The 15,789-nt window shown below is 39.1% G+C and overlaps 1 protein-coding gene across 1 annotated transcript in view; it reads right to left on the bottom strand.

Annotated features, from left to right (window-relative positions):
* The window catches only part of ASXL2 (ASXL transcriptional regulator 2), a 71,773-nt gene extending 61,020 nt beyond the window's left edge, over window positions 1-10,753 (bottom strand). The window contains exon 1 of the mRNA XM_060693119.2: window positions 10,410-10,753. Coding sequence (XP_060549102.2) covers window positions 10,410-10,466 — 57 coding nt within the window. The 5' untranslated portion in view covers window positions 10,467-10,753. The remainder of the gene's footprint in view (window positions 1-10,409) is intronic.
* Window positions 10,754-15,789: the final 5,036 nt, after the last annotated feature.

Below are 15,789 nucleotides of genomic sequence, written 5' to 3'. Positions count from 1 at the left end.
TTAAAGCAGTTATCTTTTGATATCGAAAATGTAGTGCTGAAGGTTTTTGCCGAATTTTCGAATTCTGCGAAGAAACGAGAAGAGTTGAAATCATTTTTTGAGTTTTGCGAGTCAGAATTCCATGAAGTTTTGTGCCATGTTCCAACACGTTGGTTAAGTTTGTTTAAAGCGGTCGAAAGACTTCTTTTAAACTGGATACCTCTACAATCGTATTTTATTTCTCTTGGATCTGATGAGTGCCATAAGGTTATCTGGAACCTTATTTCGGATCAGGAAAATGAACTCACAAAGGACGATGAACCAACAATTTCAGAATTGTATTTATATTTCACGCACTTCTTCATGTCAATAATGCAAGACATACTACTGAAGCTGGAAAGCAAGAAAATTCTTGCATGTGATCTTCACATTATCATGTGTAAGCTGTGTGATTCTTTGCAAAAAAAATATGATGAGCAGTTTTTTGGAATGAAAGTTTTATTTGCCTTACGTAAAAAACATTTGCCTGAGAATGCCATGTAAAAGTTCAAGAAAGAAGCCATCAACGTGTATCAAAGAGCCATTGCGTACCTAGAAAAGTGGTATAATTTCACCGATTCAGTATATGAGATGCTAATGTCAGCATTTCGACGCTGGCATAGAGAGCAGAGGAGAGAGAGAGATAAGCTCTGAACTTTTGCCTACTAAATCCCTTTGAAGTCGGGTTGTCGTGGAAATGAAGGGGGGGGAGAGATTCCTGGGAAATGACGAGACAAGAAGTCTGAAGAATGACTTGGAAGATAGCCAATGAGAAGCAGAGATTTGGGGATCGGAAAGGGAGGGATTGGGGGGCAAAAGGTCAGTGTTGTCCGCATCGAGTCATGATCCGGTGGCTGTGCTCAATTAAAGAAAAGATTTCCTTAAAGATTGGCAGTTTGGAAATTCATTTATTTTGAGATAGCATCGAAGTCTGACAGCTAAATTGTTTCAATCTAATTGATCGCAATAATCCTCCAACTTTAGAAGAAATGACGATTATTATCACCATGGCGAGAAAAACTTCCACCCAACACTCTCTTCTATGAAACTTCTGCCTTAGAAGAAGTTTATGTTCATCTGCAGGGCGATTCATCCCTTGATAAGTGGACGTACTTTTTCAAGAAAGAGCCAGCTCTGAGTTTACTGAAACTGTTCCAGTATTATGCATCAATTCCGGTATCAAATGCAAACTTTGAACGAATTTTCAGCATCATGGGAAATTTGTGGACTGACGAACGTAACCGACTGCTTGTATCATCAGTTCGAAGTGAACTTTGTATATTTTTTTAATATTTCTCAACGTTGTACTGAAATTAAAGAATTATTCCTTAAACACAAAGAATTGATCAAAGCTGCGCAGTCAAATAAAAAATACACACGACAACAAAGTAAAATGTAATTTAATATTTTACATATTATTATATTTGATGTTTTGAATTTTAAGTAAAGTTTTGAAGTGATTATTTTAAAGTGTTAAAATGTTTGTAAGAAAATATATAATTTAATTGTAATTTTTTTTTTTTTTTTTTTTACTACTTAACACACACACACCCCTTGTCTGCTATTTTTTGGAAGCAGACCTGGCAACCCTACATCAGACAAACAACTGAACATTTGCTGCAAATTTGCTGCAAATTGCTCAAATTCTTACAATGGCATCTTAAATACTCAATTACCTGAATATTGTGAATAATCATTCACAATCAATTCACCTCTACCATCACTGTTAAGATTCCATATATTGTATATTTATCCACGATTTGATTAAACAATATCATGGACATCACACATCTTTTAAAACTCTGTTCAATCCTGAATCATTCATTAAGCATTCCATTTATTCTAATACAATACACATTTAATCATACGTGCCATAATCTTATGGCATTGAGAAACCAAAGAAGTTGGTTCCACAACTCCATATATGTGCAAAACATTCTATAATTCAAACACTTTGATGCACTTTTTATCCAATAAATTATTTCTCATAGTCACATAGTTCTCAATGACCTTTTGAAGAGCAAAAATGTGATATGCAAGGATAGTATGGTAAACTGAAGTGGACAACAGTGTTTACAATCTGACATTGGCAACTTCAATGTACCTGCTGGCAGCTCTGTATTATTATCATTTCCCCCAACATGCAATGTCTCCTAAACTCAATGAGTATTTCTCTAAGCTTGGACAGCTCCTTTGTGACCTCAGGAAAAGGCACAACTCCTTTAGAAGTTGCTGACAAGTAGAATTACAGTGCCCACATGGGATCTGAAGCATCCTTGCCTACTTTGGATCCAAATATTACATACTTTATCATACCTATTTTTCATTCATTTGTTTGATTTCTTTACATTCTAAGTCACAATTTTCTATATAACCGTTACTACTGATTATACATATTACCAGATGAACACAAAATACTGATTTGTGTTGCCCATCATGGCTTTGGTTAAAAAAAAAGCTCTCATCTCACAATTTTAAGCAAGACAGAGAAACTATATTTACCAGTCTTAATTAACCTGTATCACATTTAGCATTCTGTTCTTACTGTAGTGAAAGTACTAGTAATTTCTAGCACATTTGACTGTATGTCACAAGCTTGACTTAGGCCCAGTTTTACTCCAAGATATTCACACTATTTTATACAAGCTAAGATTACTACTGTAGAGTCTACCTTACAAGTCATTATATTGTTGCCATGTTTGCATTATACTGATATACTCTCTGGATGCATTAAAGAAATTAAAGACTTTCACAGCTTCAATAATAGTGTATTTCCTGTGTTTAGTAGTCAGATGCTACAAATTCTAGGAAAGAAGCAACTGCTATACATGAAGTCAGAAAAGACAGAAAAAACCACTGAGATTCAATGGTTTAGCATATTAAATCATTTGAATCTCCTATAACAAAGATCTGAAATACAGCAACCGAAGATCATCTTTGAAGATGGCAACATATCAATGCTTGAGCTGCAAACCTAAGCTTGGGCCTTGTTAAGTGTTTGAATGGAAGACCTCCAGGGAATACTAGGCCTGCATGGTAGCCTGGGAAATTGGCGGGAGGGGGCGAGGGGAGAGAATTTCCTGGAAAAACGCAGTGACAAACCACTGAGGGAAATTGTACATTAGAATACTAGACTGTAGTTATATAAAAATTAGTAATGACTTACCTCAGGTTCACAAGATGAGCCTAGTAAGGTTTCTAATAATTTCTTTTATTAAAAGCATGGTGATGGTGGGAGTGTTCGCCTGAAAACCATTAGCTCTTCTGAAAATAAGTTCAAGTACATGTAACTAAATATATAAAAGATATCAACAAAAAGATTTGGGGTTTGTTTTCTACTGCCACTGATTTCCATAATGACTCAGGTGCACAGCCAGATCTCCTGATCTATTAACAGTTCTATAGCAAAACCTCCTGGGAAAAGATGTTTCTCAATTCCAAGAACTAATTTGCACTAAGAAGCCTCCTGGCTACTCCAAGAGAAAAACATTTTACACATTTCCTGGACCTGGCATTTTTTTAATGTAACAATGATTTCTTGTGTATGTGTTACTTAGATAAAACTAGTGACTATTTGTATATTTTACTGTCAAAATAACAAAAAGCTAATTGCCAGTGGAACAGTTGGGAGTCAAAGGAGCTCTGAGACAAGGATAAATTAATCAACTATCATCCTGGTTAATTCTAAAAGATCAGTATATCAAATCACTTCCTTATGTAAATTAAGATGGTGGCTATCACTGGAAACAAATAAGAACAAAATGCCTAAGATATTTTGTTCTTACAGGATCTTGTCCAGAGATTAAAAATAACTAGAAAATTCTGCCTCTCTCCAATGTTCAGTTTCTTCTCCTACTTTATTCTTACCTGCTTAAGGTTCAATTAGCTCCAATGGTCTCAGCTTTCAGGTGTAATATGACATTTTCAAGGCTTTTTAAGGCTTTAGTTACTTGTTCTCCTATATGTCCTCCTAATTCTCCTAATGTTTCTAAATTGATTTTAATTTAACTTGCATTTTATTCTTTAATAGTTTTTTTAGTTGCCTTGAGAACTTTTTAGTATATATGCAAGATATATATATACAGCAAAGGACTTTACGTGACAGTCCTACCCAAAATGCAGCATAACTTGGGTACTTGATGCATATTATCCAGTCTACTATCATGACTTTATTAATGTATAATTAAAATAAAAATTTATTTAATTGCATTTTCAAACCTGTGGCCTTTAGTAGTCTGTTTAATCCTGTGTAATATCTTCTGTGGCATGCCGCAGGGTCCAGTATGGTCTCCAATCCTGTTTAACATCTACATGAAGCTGCTAGGTGAGACCATCCATCGCCACAAGTTGAGGTATCATCAATATGCAGATAATACTGTACGTTACATCTCCACCCCAAGTGCCCAAGCAATGCAGAAGAGGCATGCTGTGGATCCTGTCAGTCAAGGAATTCTGGCTGGTGAGGGCCAGGAGAAGAATCTACATTGCCATGGTCCTGGCCCTTTGGAACATCTTTCCCCTGAGGTGAGATTGGCTCCCACCCTCCACAAGAGCCTGTAGACCTGGCTCTGCCAGTTGGCTGGGGGAGTACCACACTGGAAATGGTTGATCAACTAATAGCAGTTCCCACTCCCCACTTTAAATTCTGTTCCTTTCTTCCCCATCTTTTAGTTACTGTATCTGTATTTTCATTGTGATTTTATACATTTCTGTGTGTGAGATGGGCGGCAAACAAATCAAATCAAATCATAATAAGGATTTCCTCAATGTTTATATTCCTTCCCTTCCACACACACCCCACCCCCACTATCTCAGTGGATAAAACAGAAGAAACTATAACAACTAAGTTGGCATAAGGACAACTTAAAACCAGTTTGAGATGTTTAGTATGCCTTCTCTCAAATAGGAAAAGAAGCTCTAACTGGCGGCGATGTAGCTGCAGTTCAGGATAGAAGAAGGTAAAAACTCAGATAAAGTAAATGAATTTCTCCAAAATCAGTTGAATTAGCTCCTAAAGTACTGAAGGGACTAGAGGAAATTATCACAAAACTTCTAAATACAATGCTTGAAAACTCAAAGGAAATTGGTGAACAACAAATGTTTTTATCTTTAAAATAAGAGAAGGGAGGTCCAGAAAAATTACAAACTTGTCAGTTTGATATCTATACTGGGCAAGGTACTTGAGCAGATTATAAAGCAACATATGCATGCACACTTAGAAAAGAATACAAAAAAAAAAGGTACAATGGATTAGCCAAGTTAACCTTATCTTCATTTTTGACAGTACCACAGCGTACTGTCAAAACAGTGTACAGTTCAGAGAATGCTGTGGACAGTGTATTTTGAACTCAGCAAGGCATTCGAGAAAGCCTCTTGATAGCCACATTAACAAAATGCTAAAACATGGCCTCTACTGTATGATGTAAATAGATTAATAATTGGCTAAATGACCACACCCAGAGAGTATTCATAATGGCTTTCAAACAGCGTGAAGAATAGTATGGAGTGGAATGCCACAGCATTTTGTCTATTCTTTGTATTATTCAACATTTCTATTTGTGACCTGATAAAAAAAATGACAAATGGGAAAAGAATTTGATATTCAAGTAGGCCAGAAGATGGACATGAATCAACAATGTAATCAGCTGTGAATATAGAAATTATATCTTGAATTGTATTCACAGGAGGATAAAGTCCAGATTACAGGAAGTGTAGAACACCTGCTCTGATCAAATTCTCTACATTGGGAATACTGGATTCTGTTCATAAAAAATGGTGACAAATTGGAGTGAGTTCAAAGGGGGCTACCAAGATGTGAGCGGTCTGGAATCAAGCTTTGTGAAGAAATATATATCTATTTTGCTCACAGGAGACAACAGTGGAGAGATAGGATAGCAGTCTTCAAAAATATTTAAAGGCTATCAAAGATGTGTATATTTTTTACCACCCCAGAGAACAGGACCAGAACCAATGGATTAAAACTACAATGAGAAAGCTTCAAGGTTAGGGTTAGTCAGGAGGAATTTCCTGACCGTACAAGCTGTCGCTCAGTGAACTGGATTGCTACATAAAGTGGTGAATGGCCATTTGCTGGAAGTCTGCAAACACAAGCAGGATAGTCATATCCGTCAGGGAAGTTGTAGAGGATGCAGCATTGAAAAGAGGGTGGATTGCAAAGGTAGCACATTATCAGGTGAGAAAGATCAGGTCCACAAATGAAGGTCAATTTTACGATTGCTAAACGTGGCTATGCATAGGAATCTTCTCAACTAATGGTTAGCATAAATCAGGGGTGTCAAACTCGATTTCATTGAGGGCCAGATCAGGGTTGTGTTTAACCTTGGAGGGGGGGCGGGTGTATGTGGTTAGGATGGTCGTGGCCAGCTCAATGTCACTTGTGCTGGGGGCACCTGTGGTTGCCCAAGCGCTCTGCCAGAGAAAACGGAGTTTGACCACCCGAGCTCCATTTTCACTGGCAGAGGCACATGGGTCAGTCCTTTGCTGTTACCAGGGTGGCCCCGTGGGCCACATCTAAGCACCCTGCAGGCCGGATCTTGCCCGTGGGCCTTGAATTTGATGCCCCTGGCATAGATTGATAATGGTTAACAGAATTCAAGGGAGGTTGGACTTAGTTCACTTGCAGCTATGTAGGGATTTTAGACTGATTGCTCTTTTAACTCCACCCCCCAGGTTCTGCTTCTCCTTCTATACACACACCCTGTTTAAAATCTTATATCAAAAATCATCTAAAAGACATCATCACATGGGTATGGACAAAATAAACAAATGCTTTGTTCCAAACTCAGAACAAAACCACCCTATTCAGAATGTTCCATTAGAACATTTCATATTTCATGTATCAAGTGTTTAGAAAGAATGAAACTCAAAATATTTTGACTGTTCTGCCAAGGGAACAATGGAAATTTGAGATAAGGTACTTACCCTAGTTTTGTAAGTGCTACCAAATTAGGTAGTCTTATAGCCCATGCTACTGCTTACTATACAACCTATATAAAATTGCCAAAGGTAATGATTAAAAAAAAAATTCCATAGCACACAAAGGAAGCAATACGTAAGCTCACTTTTTGTGGCTTTTGCCTACATTAAAGCTAGCAAATAACAGCAATGGATTCATTTCAACAGATACGTAAGAGCCCCCCAAAATTCATTTCTTTGCATAGTTGTAGAGAACCATAGAGATAACCTTGCAGATAGAATGCATCAGTTAGCAAAGGGTAGTTAAACCCAGGAAAGGAAGAAAATATTAGGAACTTAAATTGGCTCTGTCTTAACTCTCTTTGGCATAAGGAGGAGGGAAAGGAAAACACTGTCAGATTTTTATGATTCTATTACTATAGCCTACATCAATAAAGTTGAGTTGCAATATTTTATCTGGAATTTGTTTTCCAGATAAAATAAATGATAAGTGTTCTGTACATATTTTAGGGATACAGAACTGGGTGATATAATTATATAGAACAGAGATGTCAAACATGCGGCCAGCAGGCCGCATCAGGCCAGCAATAGGCTGAGTTGTCCCGTAGAGCCATGTTGCCCCAGCCCTCCTGGCCATGCCCACCCAGTTGGCCGTGACGACCAGGTCATGCCGCCCCCCGGCCCCCCAAGGGCAAAGAAAATCCTGATACGCCCACAATGGGAATGAGTTTGACAACCCTAATATAGAACTAGACAAACTGTTAGGTCACTGTCTTAAGAGATATTTCTGTTATAGATTCCTCAATGCCTTCAACAATGGCAGAGCTTCTAATGTACTTGAAAAGTTTTTAAAAAGTCAGGGAAATATTAAGAGATGTATCTGCCTTGAAAATAGCCCACGCTGAACTGTCTAGCAGAGTCAAGCATCAAGCACTGACCACAGGAAATATTTTGTAACATTTTGTATTATGTCATAAATTGTTTTATAAAATTTGTTAAATCACAATTCCATTGGAGTCATGGGATCCAGGATTTATAAGCATTCTGGAGCCTCAAATTTTAGCCCATTTGAGATTTCTTGGTTCAAAAGTTGTTGCCCTACAATACAACATTTCACCCAATTTAAGAGTATATAGATGTTATTATCTTAAGCTTCTAGTCTCCAACGATGGAAACATTCAAATTAATTACAGATCTTCTATGCCATTTATATAGACTCATACAGTATACCTTATCAATAGATTTTAACAATATGAGGATTTTATTTCAAAGCTGCTTTGAGTTCCTGAGCAAAAGGTAGAATATCAATCTAAGAAGCAAATAAAAACAGCCATTGTTTCTTATAACAATAGATTGCAAAGTATTTTTACTGAAGTCTGAACTTGTAGGATAATATTTAAAATATTTTCATTTAGCAACATGCTTCACCACTCCTAAAAATCACTGGTATGTGATTTTTATATAAACAGGATGATATATGTGCAACCACCTTATTTATATGCGTTTATAACAAAATGGCATTATACAGACAACATATAAACTATCAATAAAGCTAAGGCTAACTTCTGAATACTCAGTATGAGCAAGCCTAAATTAAACTGTGATTTAAAAGAAGCATAAATTTTTAGGCTCTGGGAAAGAAAAAAAGATCTACTTGAAGTTTCCACATTACAAAAAACACCGCATTTTATTTTTGATATCAAAGATTAAAGCCCTCCATATCCTCTACTAAGTGTGTGCGTGTGTGTGTGTGTGTGTGTGTGTAAAATTTAGATTTTTCAGCAGAAACAAAGAGCTAGGACTTTTATGACAATTTGCACAAAATTTTAAATATGTAACTATTAATTTTTTTAGCTGTGTTGTATGCCTCTCAGAGCTGATTGTTTGCAAGATGGGTGGCTATATAAATTGGTTGAATGAATAAATAAATAAATAAATAAACAACTTATACACACAGTTTGACATTGGGGGAAGTTAATGTTTCCCTATATTTTCATTACTAATGTAGGCATGGATATTGTTATTGATAATACAAAGCTGCTAAAATATTGTTTCATTATTAACTGAATAACAGAACAAATGATGAATCCAAATAGCCTGCAGATGAGCACAAAAAACTTTCTTGGTCAAAATTAGTCCACCTAGATTAGCCCTATCTACACTGACAGTAGCTATTCAAGACTAGAACTTCTTGTTAAAACAGCCAATGGAAGACAGAATCTGAGATTTTCCCTACCCAATGCAAATCTTCTGCCAATGAGCTAAAGTTCTTTCCTTGACTGTATATGTAACCTCTCTAAGAATTGTTTACTAAAATGAGGTTTATGTGACATTTCATGTTATCAACAAGACTGGAAACACAAAAGTGTATTTTACCCAGAATTAACTACAAATCGCTGCCGAGAATCACTTGATGATGAGATGGATGGCATACAGATTTAATAAATAAATTAAATTAAATGAGATGTATACATGCCAAAAGGATTAAACAAAGTCTGCATCAACTGCAGAAATGAGAGGTATAAAATGACTTTTTTAAAATCAGGAATCAAATTGATCCACAGTGATATCAGATGGGGAACAAAATTTTTACTTGCTTGGTTCATTAATGAAATAATTAGAATTTCAGAAGGCATGTCATCTGAATCTCTAACATTCTTATACAGTCACAAAACAGCATCTCTTTTACTATAGTGCAAATTTATAATGACACACATACAAACTTTCAGAGGTAGTCTTAATGACATGGAAGTAATCAGCTGCCCTGCCAGATCATTCTGGTAATGTGATTGATCACCATGATACACTAGAAAATTGGGTTGAAAAACTTTGGTATTAATGTCTCCCCAGCACCTACTTCAACTAAGCTAGCTTTTGGTTTACTGGGAAACATATGGGTATATCTGATACAAAAGCTCAGCCACTTGAACATATGCTAAGAGACCTTTTCTAGTCTTGAAAGCAAATGTGACTTTCCTACACCAAAGACTGGTCTTCATCCAGCGAGCCGTTTCTCCAGAGAAGATGGAATATTTGGCAAGCAATAGGCTGCTTTCCCATCCCAACTGTCAAGATCACAGAAATAGAGGCGGGGTTTTAATCATTTACACTTCAAAAACTCGTTTCGGTACAAAGATTTGAGGGCGGCGCGAGGAGTTGAGAGGAGGAGAAGGTGTGGGGGGGGGGAGGTTTACAGTTCCTTGTATCTTACTGCGGTCTTCCCAACCATCCAGAATGGCTGGACTACAACTCCCATCACCTGCACCTAAACATGGAGGCCAAGGACGGTGGGAATTGAAAGCCAACAGCTTCAGAGGCCACTGCCTGGAGAGACCGCCTTAACAAGTGACGGCTGCGCTCAAAGAGAGAAGAAAAGTAAACTTGGTGCCACCCGCACCGTCCGTCCCCACCGTCCGTTCCCCCCCCCCCACCGCGCCCAGCCCAACCCCGCGTACCGTCCTGGCGGCCTCTGCCCAGGTCCTGCCCTTCTTCTTGCGGCCCTTTTCCCTCATGGCAGCTGGCTACTGGCAAGAGCCGAACAACCGATGGAATGAATGAATGAATGAAGGCACGAGGGGAGGGGGCGTGTCCGAGGCCGGTGCAGGGTCTCTGCCGTGGGAGGGGGGGGGAGAGAAGGAAGGGTTGGCCTCTGCTGCTACTTAAATCCTGAGTCTTGCAACGCCCGCAGCTACCCCAGCCGCCATGTTGGGAAGCCTACAGTAATCACGTGACAGCGCCTCCACCTCTCACTCTCTCTCCCTCCCCCCTCCTCCTCCTCCTCAGCCTGCCCGCCAACTGACCGCGTAATCCCGCCCACTGCCAGTGTAGGGAAACGGGGTGGAGGTGGAGCCAAAGGGAAACAGTCGTGACAGGCGGCTCCGCCCTGCAGCGGGGGGGGGAGGGGGAAGAAGTCGTTGAGGGAGAGATGCGCATGCGTCGTTCTGGGTGACAGGAAAAACGCCATAGTCGTGGCCTTCCACCCAGTGTCGTAGGTTTTGGATAGCCTGGGTAGTTTTCTAATATTACGCATGCGCACTGTCCTGGGACGCGCGTTTCACCATCTGGGGTGGCGTCGCTCCACACACGAACTCCCAGTGGGAACCTGAATGCGGAGTCTCTGTTTGTTACGTGCAAGCTCTCTGCTCGGGTCTCTTCAGTGCCGTGCCCGGCCTTTCTCCTGTTGGTGGCAGAAATGAGGCGCTTAGATATTGGCTACGCTCCGGTTGCTATGCTGTCCGCATCGACTCGCAATTCAGCAGTTTCTCGCGGAGTTATGTCCGCATAAGACACTATTCAGGGCATCGCTGAGCCGTGGTTTATTGGATTGATTCGGCTCACGCTTATTTGGCACGGCAAGTTAGTAGGAATAAGGAACTAGGAGAAGAGAAGGGAAGAGAAGAGAAAATAGAATAGGGAATAGAATATAGAATAGAAGACTAGACTAGACTAGACTAGAAAGGAATAGAATAGAATAGAATAGAATAGAATAGAATAGAATAGAATAGAATAGAATAGAATAGAATAGAATAGAATAGAATAGAATAGAATAACAGAGTTGGAAGGGACCTTGGAGGTCTTCTAGTCCAACCCCCTGTTTAGGCAGGAAACCCTACATCACTTCAGACAAATGGTTATCCAACATCTTCTTAAAAACTTCCAGCATTGGAACATTCACAACTTCTGGAGGCAAGTTGTTCCGCTGGTTAATTGTTCCAACTGTCAGGAAATTTCTCCTTAGTTCTAAGTTGCTTCTCTCCTTGATTAATTTCCACCCATTGCTTCTTGTTCTACCCTCAGGTGCTTTGAAGAATAGTTTGACTCCCTCTTCTTTGTGGCAGCCCTTCAAATATTGCAATACTGCTATCATGTCTCCGCTAGTCCTTTTCATTAAACTACACATGCCCAATTCCAGCAACCATTCTTTATACGTTTTAGCCTCCAGTCCAGGGGTGGGTTCTATTTACCTTTACTACCGGTTCGCAACGGGGGCAACCCACCACTGGAATAGAGATTTTGCAATATCCTGCCCCTGGAGTGGGGTGGGAATTGAGATTTTGCAGTATCCTTCCCCTGCCATGCCCACCAAGCCACACCACGCCCACCAAGCCATGCCCACAGAGCCAGTAGTAAAAAAATTTGGATTTCACCACTGATATATATAGATATATAGACAGAGATTGGTTATAAAAAATTCTCAAGTCTCTTTTTTGTTATATGTAGATGTTTGCAACGTAGATTGCTAATGTCAGCCCTTCAAAGTAGGCAAGATCAGTAAACTAACTAACAGTGTGAAAAGTACCTTAATGCCATAAAGAATATTGTATCAGAATCTTCAAAGCCATTCCTTATATTAAAATATTCCTAACATAAATTAAGGTGCAATTGTTTTCAGTTTCTTTCTATTTTCCCAGGACTCAAATGTATTTTCTGCAAGGGCTTGACATTCTTGCCTCCTCCTCTTGAGTCAAACCAATATTCTATCATAAGTAGCACTATTTGTGGTGTGAAATCAGTAGCACCAAGCACCCATTTATTCTCTAAAGCACTAACTTGATGCCAAAAACAAAAAAATAAAATTTTGATCCACAAAAGATTCCACAGATTCCACAGAAGAGATATTGGAGTTGGGAAAGTAAGACAGATGGTCATACAGGTGAAACTCGAAAAATTAGAATATCGTGCAAAAGTTCATTTATTTCAGTAATGCAACTTAAAAGGTTAAACTAATATATGAGATAGACTCATTACAAGCAAAGCAAGATAACTCAAGCCTTGATTTGTCATAATTTTGATGATTATGGCTTACAGCTCATGAAAACCCCAAATTCACAATCTCAGAAAATTAGAATATTATATTAAATCAATAAAACAAGGATTGTACATAGAACAATATCGGACCTCTGAAAAGTATAAGCATGCATATGTACTCAGTACTTGGTTTGGGCCCCTTTTGCATCAATTACTGCCTCAATGCGGCGTGGCATGGATGCTATCAGCCTGTGGCACTGCTGAGTTATGGAAGACCAGGATGCTTCAATAATGGCCTTCAGCTCTTTTGCATTGTTCGGTTTCATGTCTCTCATCTTTCTCTTGGCAATGCCCCATAAATTCTCTATGGGATTCAGGTCAGGCGAGTTTGCTGGCCAATCAAGCACAATAATCCCATGGTCATTGAACCAGGTTTTGGTACTTTTGGCAGTGTGGGCAGGTGCCAAGTCCTGCTGGAAAATGAAGTCAGCATCCCCATAAAGCTCGTCTGAAGTGCTCCAAAATCTCCTGGTAGACTGCTGCATTGACCCTGGACTTAATGAAGCACAGTGGACCAACACCGGCTCCCCAAATCAACACAGACTGTGGAAACTTCACACTGGACTTCAAGCATCTTGCAGTGTGTGCCTCTCCATTCTTCTTCCAGACTCTGGGTCCTTGGTTTCCAAATGAGATGCAAAAGTTGCTCTCATCAGAAAAGAGGACTTTGGACCACTGAGCAACAGACCAGTTCTTTTTGTCTTTAGTCCAGGTAAGATGCTTCTGACGTTGTTTGTTGTTCAGGAGCGGCTTGACAAGAGGAATACAACATTTGAAGCCCATGTCCAGGATCCGTCTGTGTGTGGTAGCTCTTGATGCACTGATTCCAGCCTCAATCCACTCCTTGTGAAAGTCCCCAAAGCTTTTGAATGGCCTTTTCCTGACAATCCTCTCCAGGCTGCGGTCATCCCTGCTGCTTGTGCACCTTTTTCTTCCACACTTTTCCCTTCCACATAACTTTCTATTAATGTGCTTTGATACAGCACTTTGGGAACATCCAACTTCTTTTGCAATTACCTTTTGAGGCTTTCCCTCCTTATGGAGGGTGTCAATGATGGTTTTCTGCACAACTGTCAGGTCAGCAGTCTTTCCCATGATTGTGATTCCTACTGAATCAGACTGAGAGACCATTTAAAGGCTCAGGAACCCTTTTCAGGTGTTATGGCTTAATTAGCTGATTAGAGTGGGACACTTTGAGCCTAGAATATTGAACCTTTTCACAATGTTCTAATTTTCTGAGATTGTGAATTTGGGGTTTTCATGAGGTGTAAGCCATAATCATCAAAATTATGACAAATCAAGGCTTGAACTATCTCACTTTGCATGTAATGAGTCTATCTCATATATTAGTTTCACCTTTTAAGTTGCATTACAGAAATAAATGAACTTTTGCACGATATTCTAATTTTTCGAGTTTCACCTGTATATTTCTGATGCCAAAGAGTTTTGCTGCCAAAACTGCTGGATCTCATACTGGTAGTAATGTTGATATTTCTGAAGCTTTTGGTATAAGAGACTTCAACATTTTAAGCAAATTTATTTGAAGAATTCAGGTGACGAGGAAGAGTTAGAGGATTTTTTAAAAAATCTTGCCTTAAGGCAAAACTTTGAACTCAGTTTCCTGGTGCTTTAACCATTAGATCAAAATGGTTGCCATTTCAGAATTATCATGGCCCAGTTCAAATTATATCTGCCACTCATTAAGGTAAACCTTAATGAGTAAATTATTAAGGTAAATTATATCTGCCACTCATTAAGGATATTGCATCCATAATGATAATCCATGCACTGGGAGCCAAAAGTGGCCCTTTTGTTATGGATAGATCACCAGCTGGAAGGGTGAGATGGTTGGCTTCAGCCCTCCTTGCAGAGGCACAAGGCAAGATTTAGAGTTAACCCATGGTGTATTCTGGATCTGGTGGAATCCCAGGATATGCTAGGAGGGAAGTTACTGAATGACATTTTTACTGAAATCTTAGTGGAAGACTGGGATAATCTGGCTCTTGACCAGAAGGCTTTTAAGCAGTCTTTGTGTGTTCGCCAAGTTATCTTGATTTACTGAGGAAACATTGGAAATTAAGCATGCTAGGTGAACCTGTGAAAAAAAAATCCCAAACTTTCTGGTTTTCTGGACTATCAGGATGAACTGCCCACGCAGAGCAAGGACTAGAGGGGAAGGGCATTCCCACCACAGAGCACATGAGCTAATTGGAGCAGAAACATTGCCGACAATGGAATGAAGCATGGCAGACAGACTGCTTAGCACAGCAAGAAAATGCTACTTTAATGTGGAGCAAGAAAAGAAGGGTGGAGAGTACCCTTGCAGGGGTTGGATGTGAGTTGAGAATAATGCCGTGCATCATTTTGTGTTATTGCATAAGTTTGTTTTATGCACCTTGAAGATGTGGCCAGAGTGCTTATTTGTCTTTCTACCATTGTTCTTCCTTTATATCCAGCTCTCCCTTAGTTGATACTAAATAGCTTTAGTATGTCAAATTTTCATTTTCTTGCCAAGGTGACCTACATATTATGGGAGATAACAGTTCTTGGATGAAACCAATTTTTTGCATATCCTTTCACTCTGGCTTCAGGCTAAGTCATGGCACAAAAGTGGCATGAGTTGCCTGGTGGACAATCTCCTAAGGAATTATGACAGGAATACTATGTTCCTGTTTGTGCTGCTAAATGTAGCACAAGTAACTTTTTATAACATTAACCATGTTAAGAGTTGATGGCATAACTTTGTCATAGTTCTTACCCTATGTGAGGGTAGATTTTAGAGTGTAAGAGAGAGGATATTGCTGTACTTGCAACTGTATTGCACAAAACCAGTAAACTGGAATAATTCAGTAAGAAGATTAAGTATGTTTCGTGAATGCAGCCAACATGTCACTCTCAATTTTTTATTTTGCAAATTTATTTCTATGCATTTTTATTATGTATTTGTTCATTTTTATTTTTATTTTTTTGCTTTAGGTACATTCTAACTTATTATCTATTTCCAAGTGCCTGCCTGGTAGTAACAGG

Source organism: Pantherophis guttatus, chromosome 1 (genome assembly GCF_059756535.1).
Source record: "Pantherophis guttatus breed Tessera chromosome 1, ASM5975653v1, whole genome shotgun sequence".
In the NCBI taxonomy this organism is placed as follows: domain Eukaryota; kingdom Metazoa; phylum Chordata; class Lepidosauria; order Squamata; family Colubridae; genus Pantherophis; species Pantherophis guttatus.
Note: the sequence above shows the minus strand (reverse complement) of the source record. Positions and strands in the feature narration are given on the sequence as shown.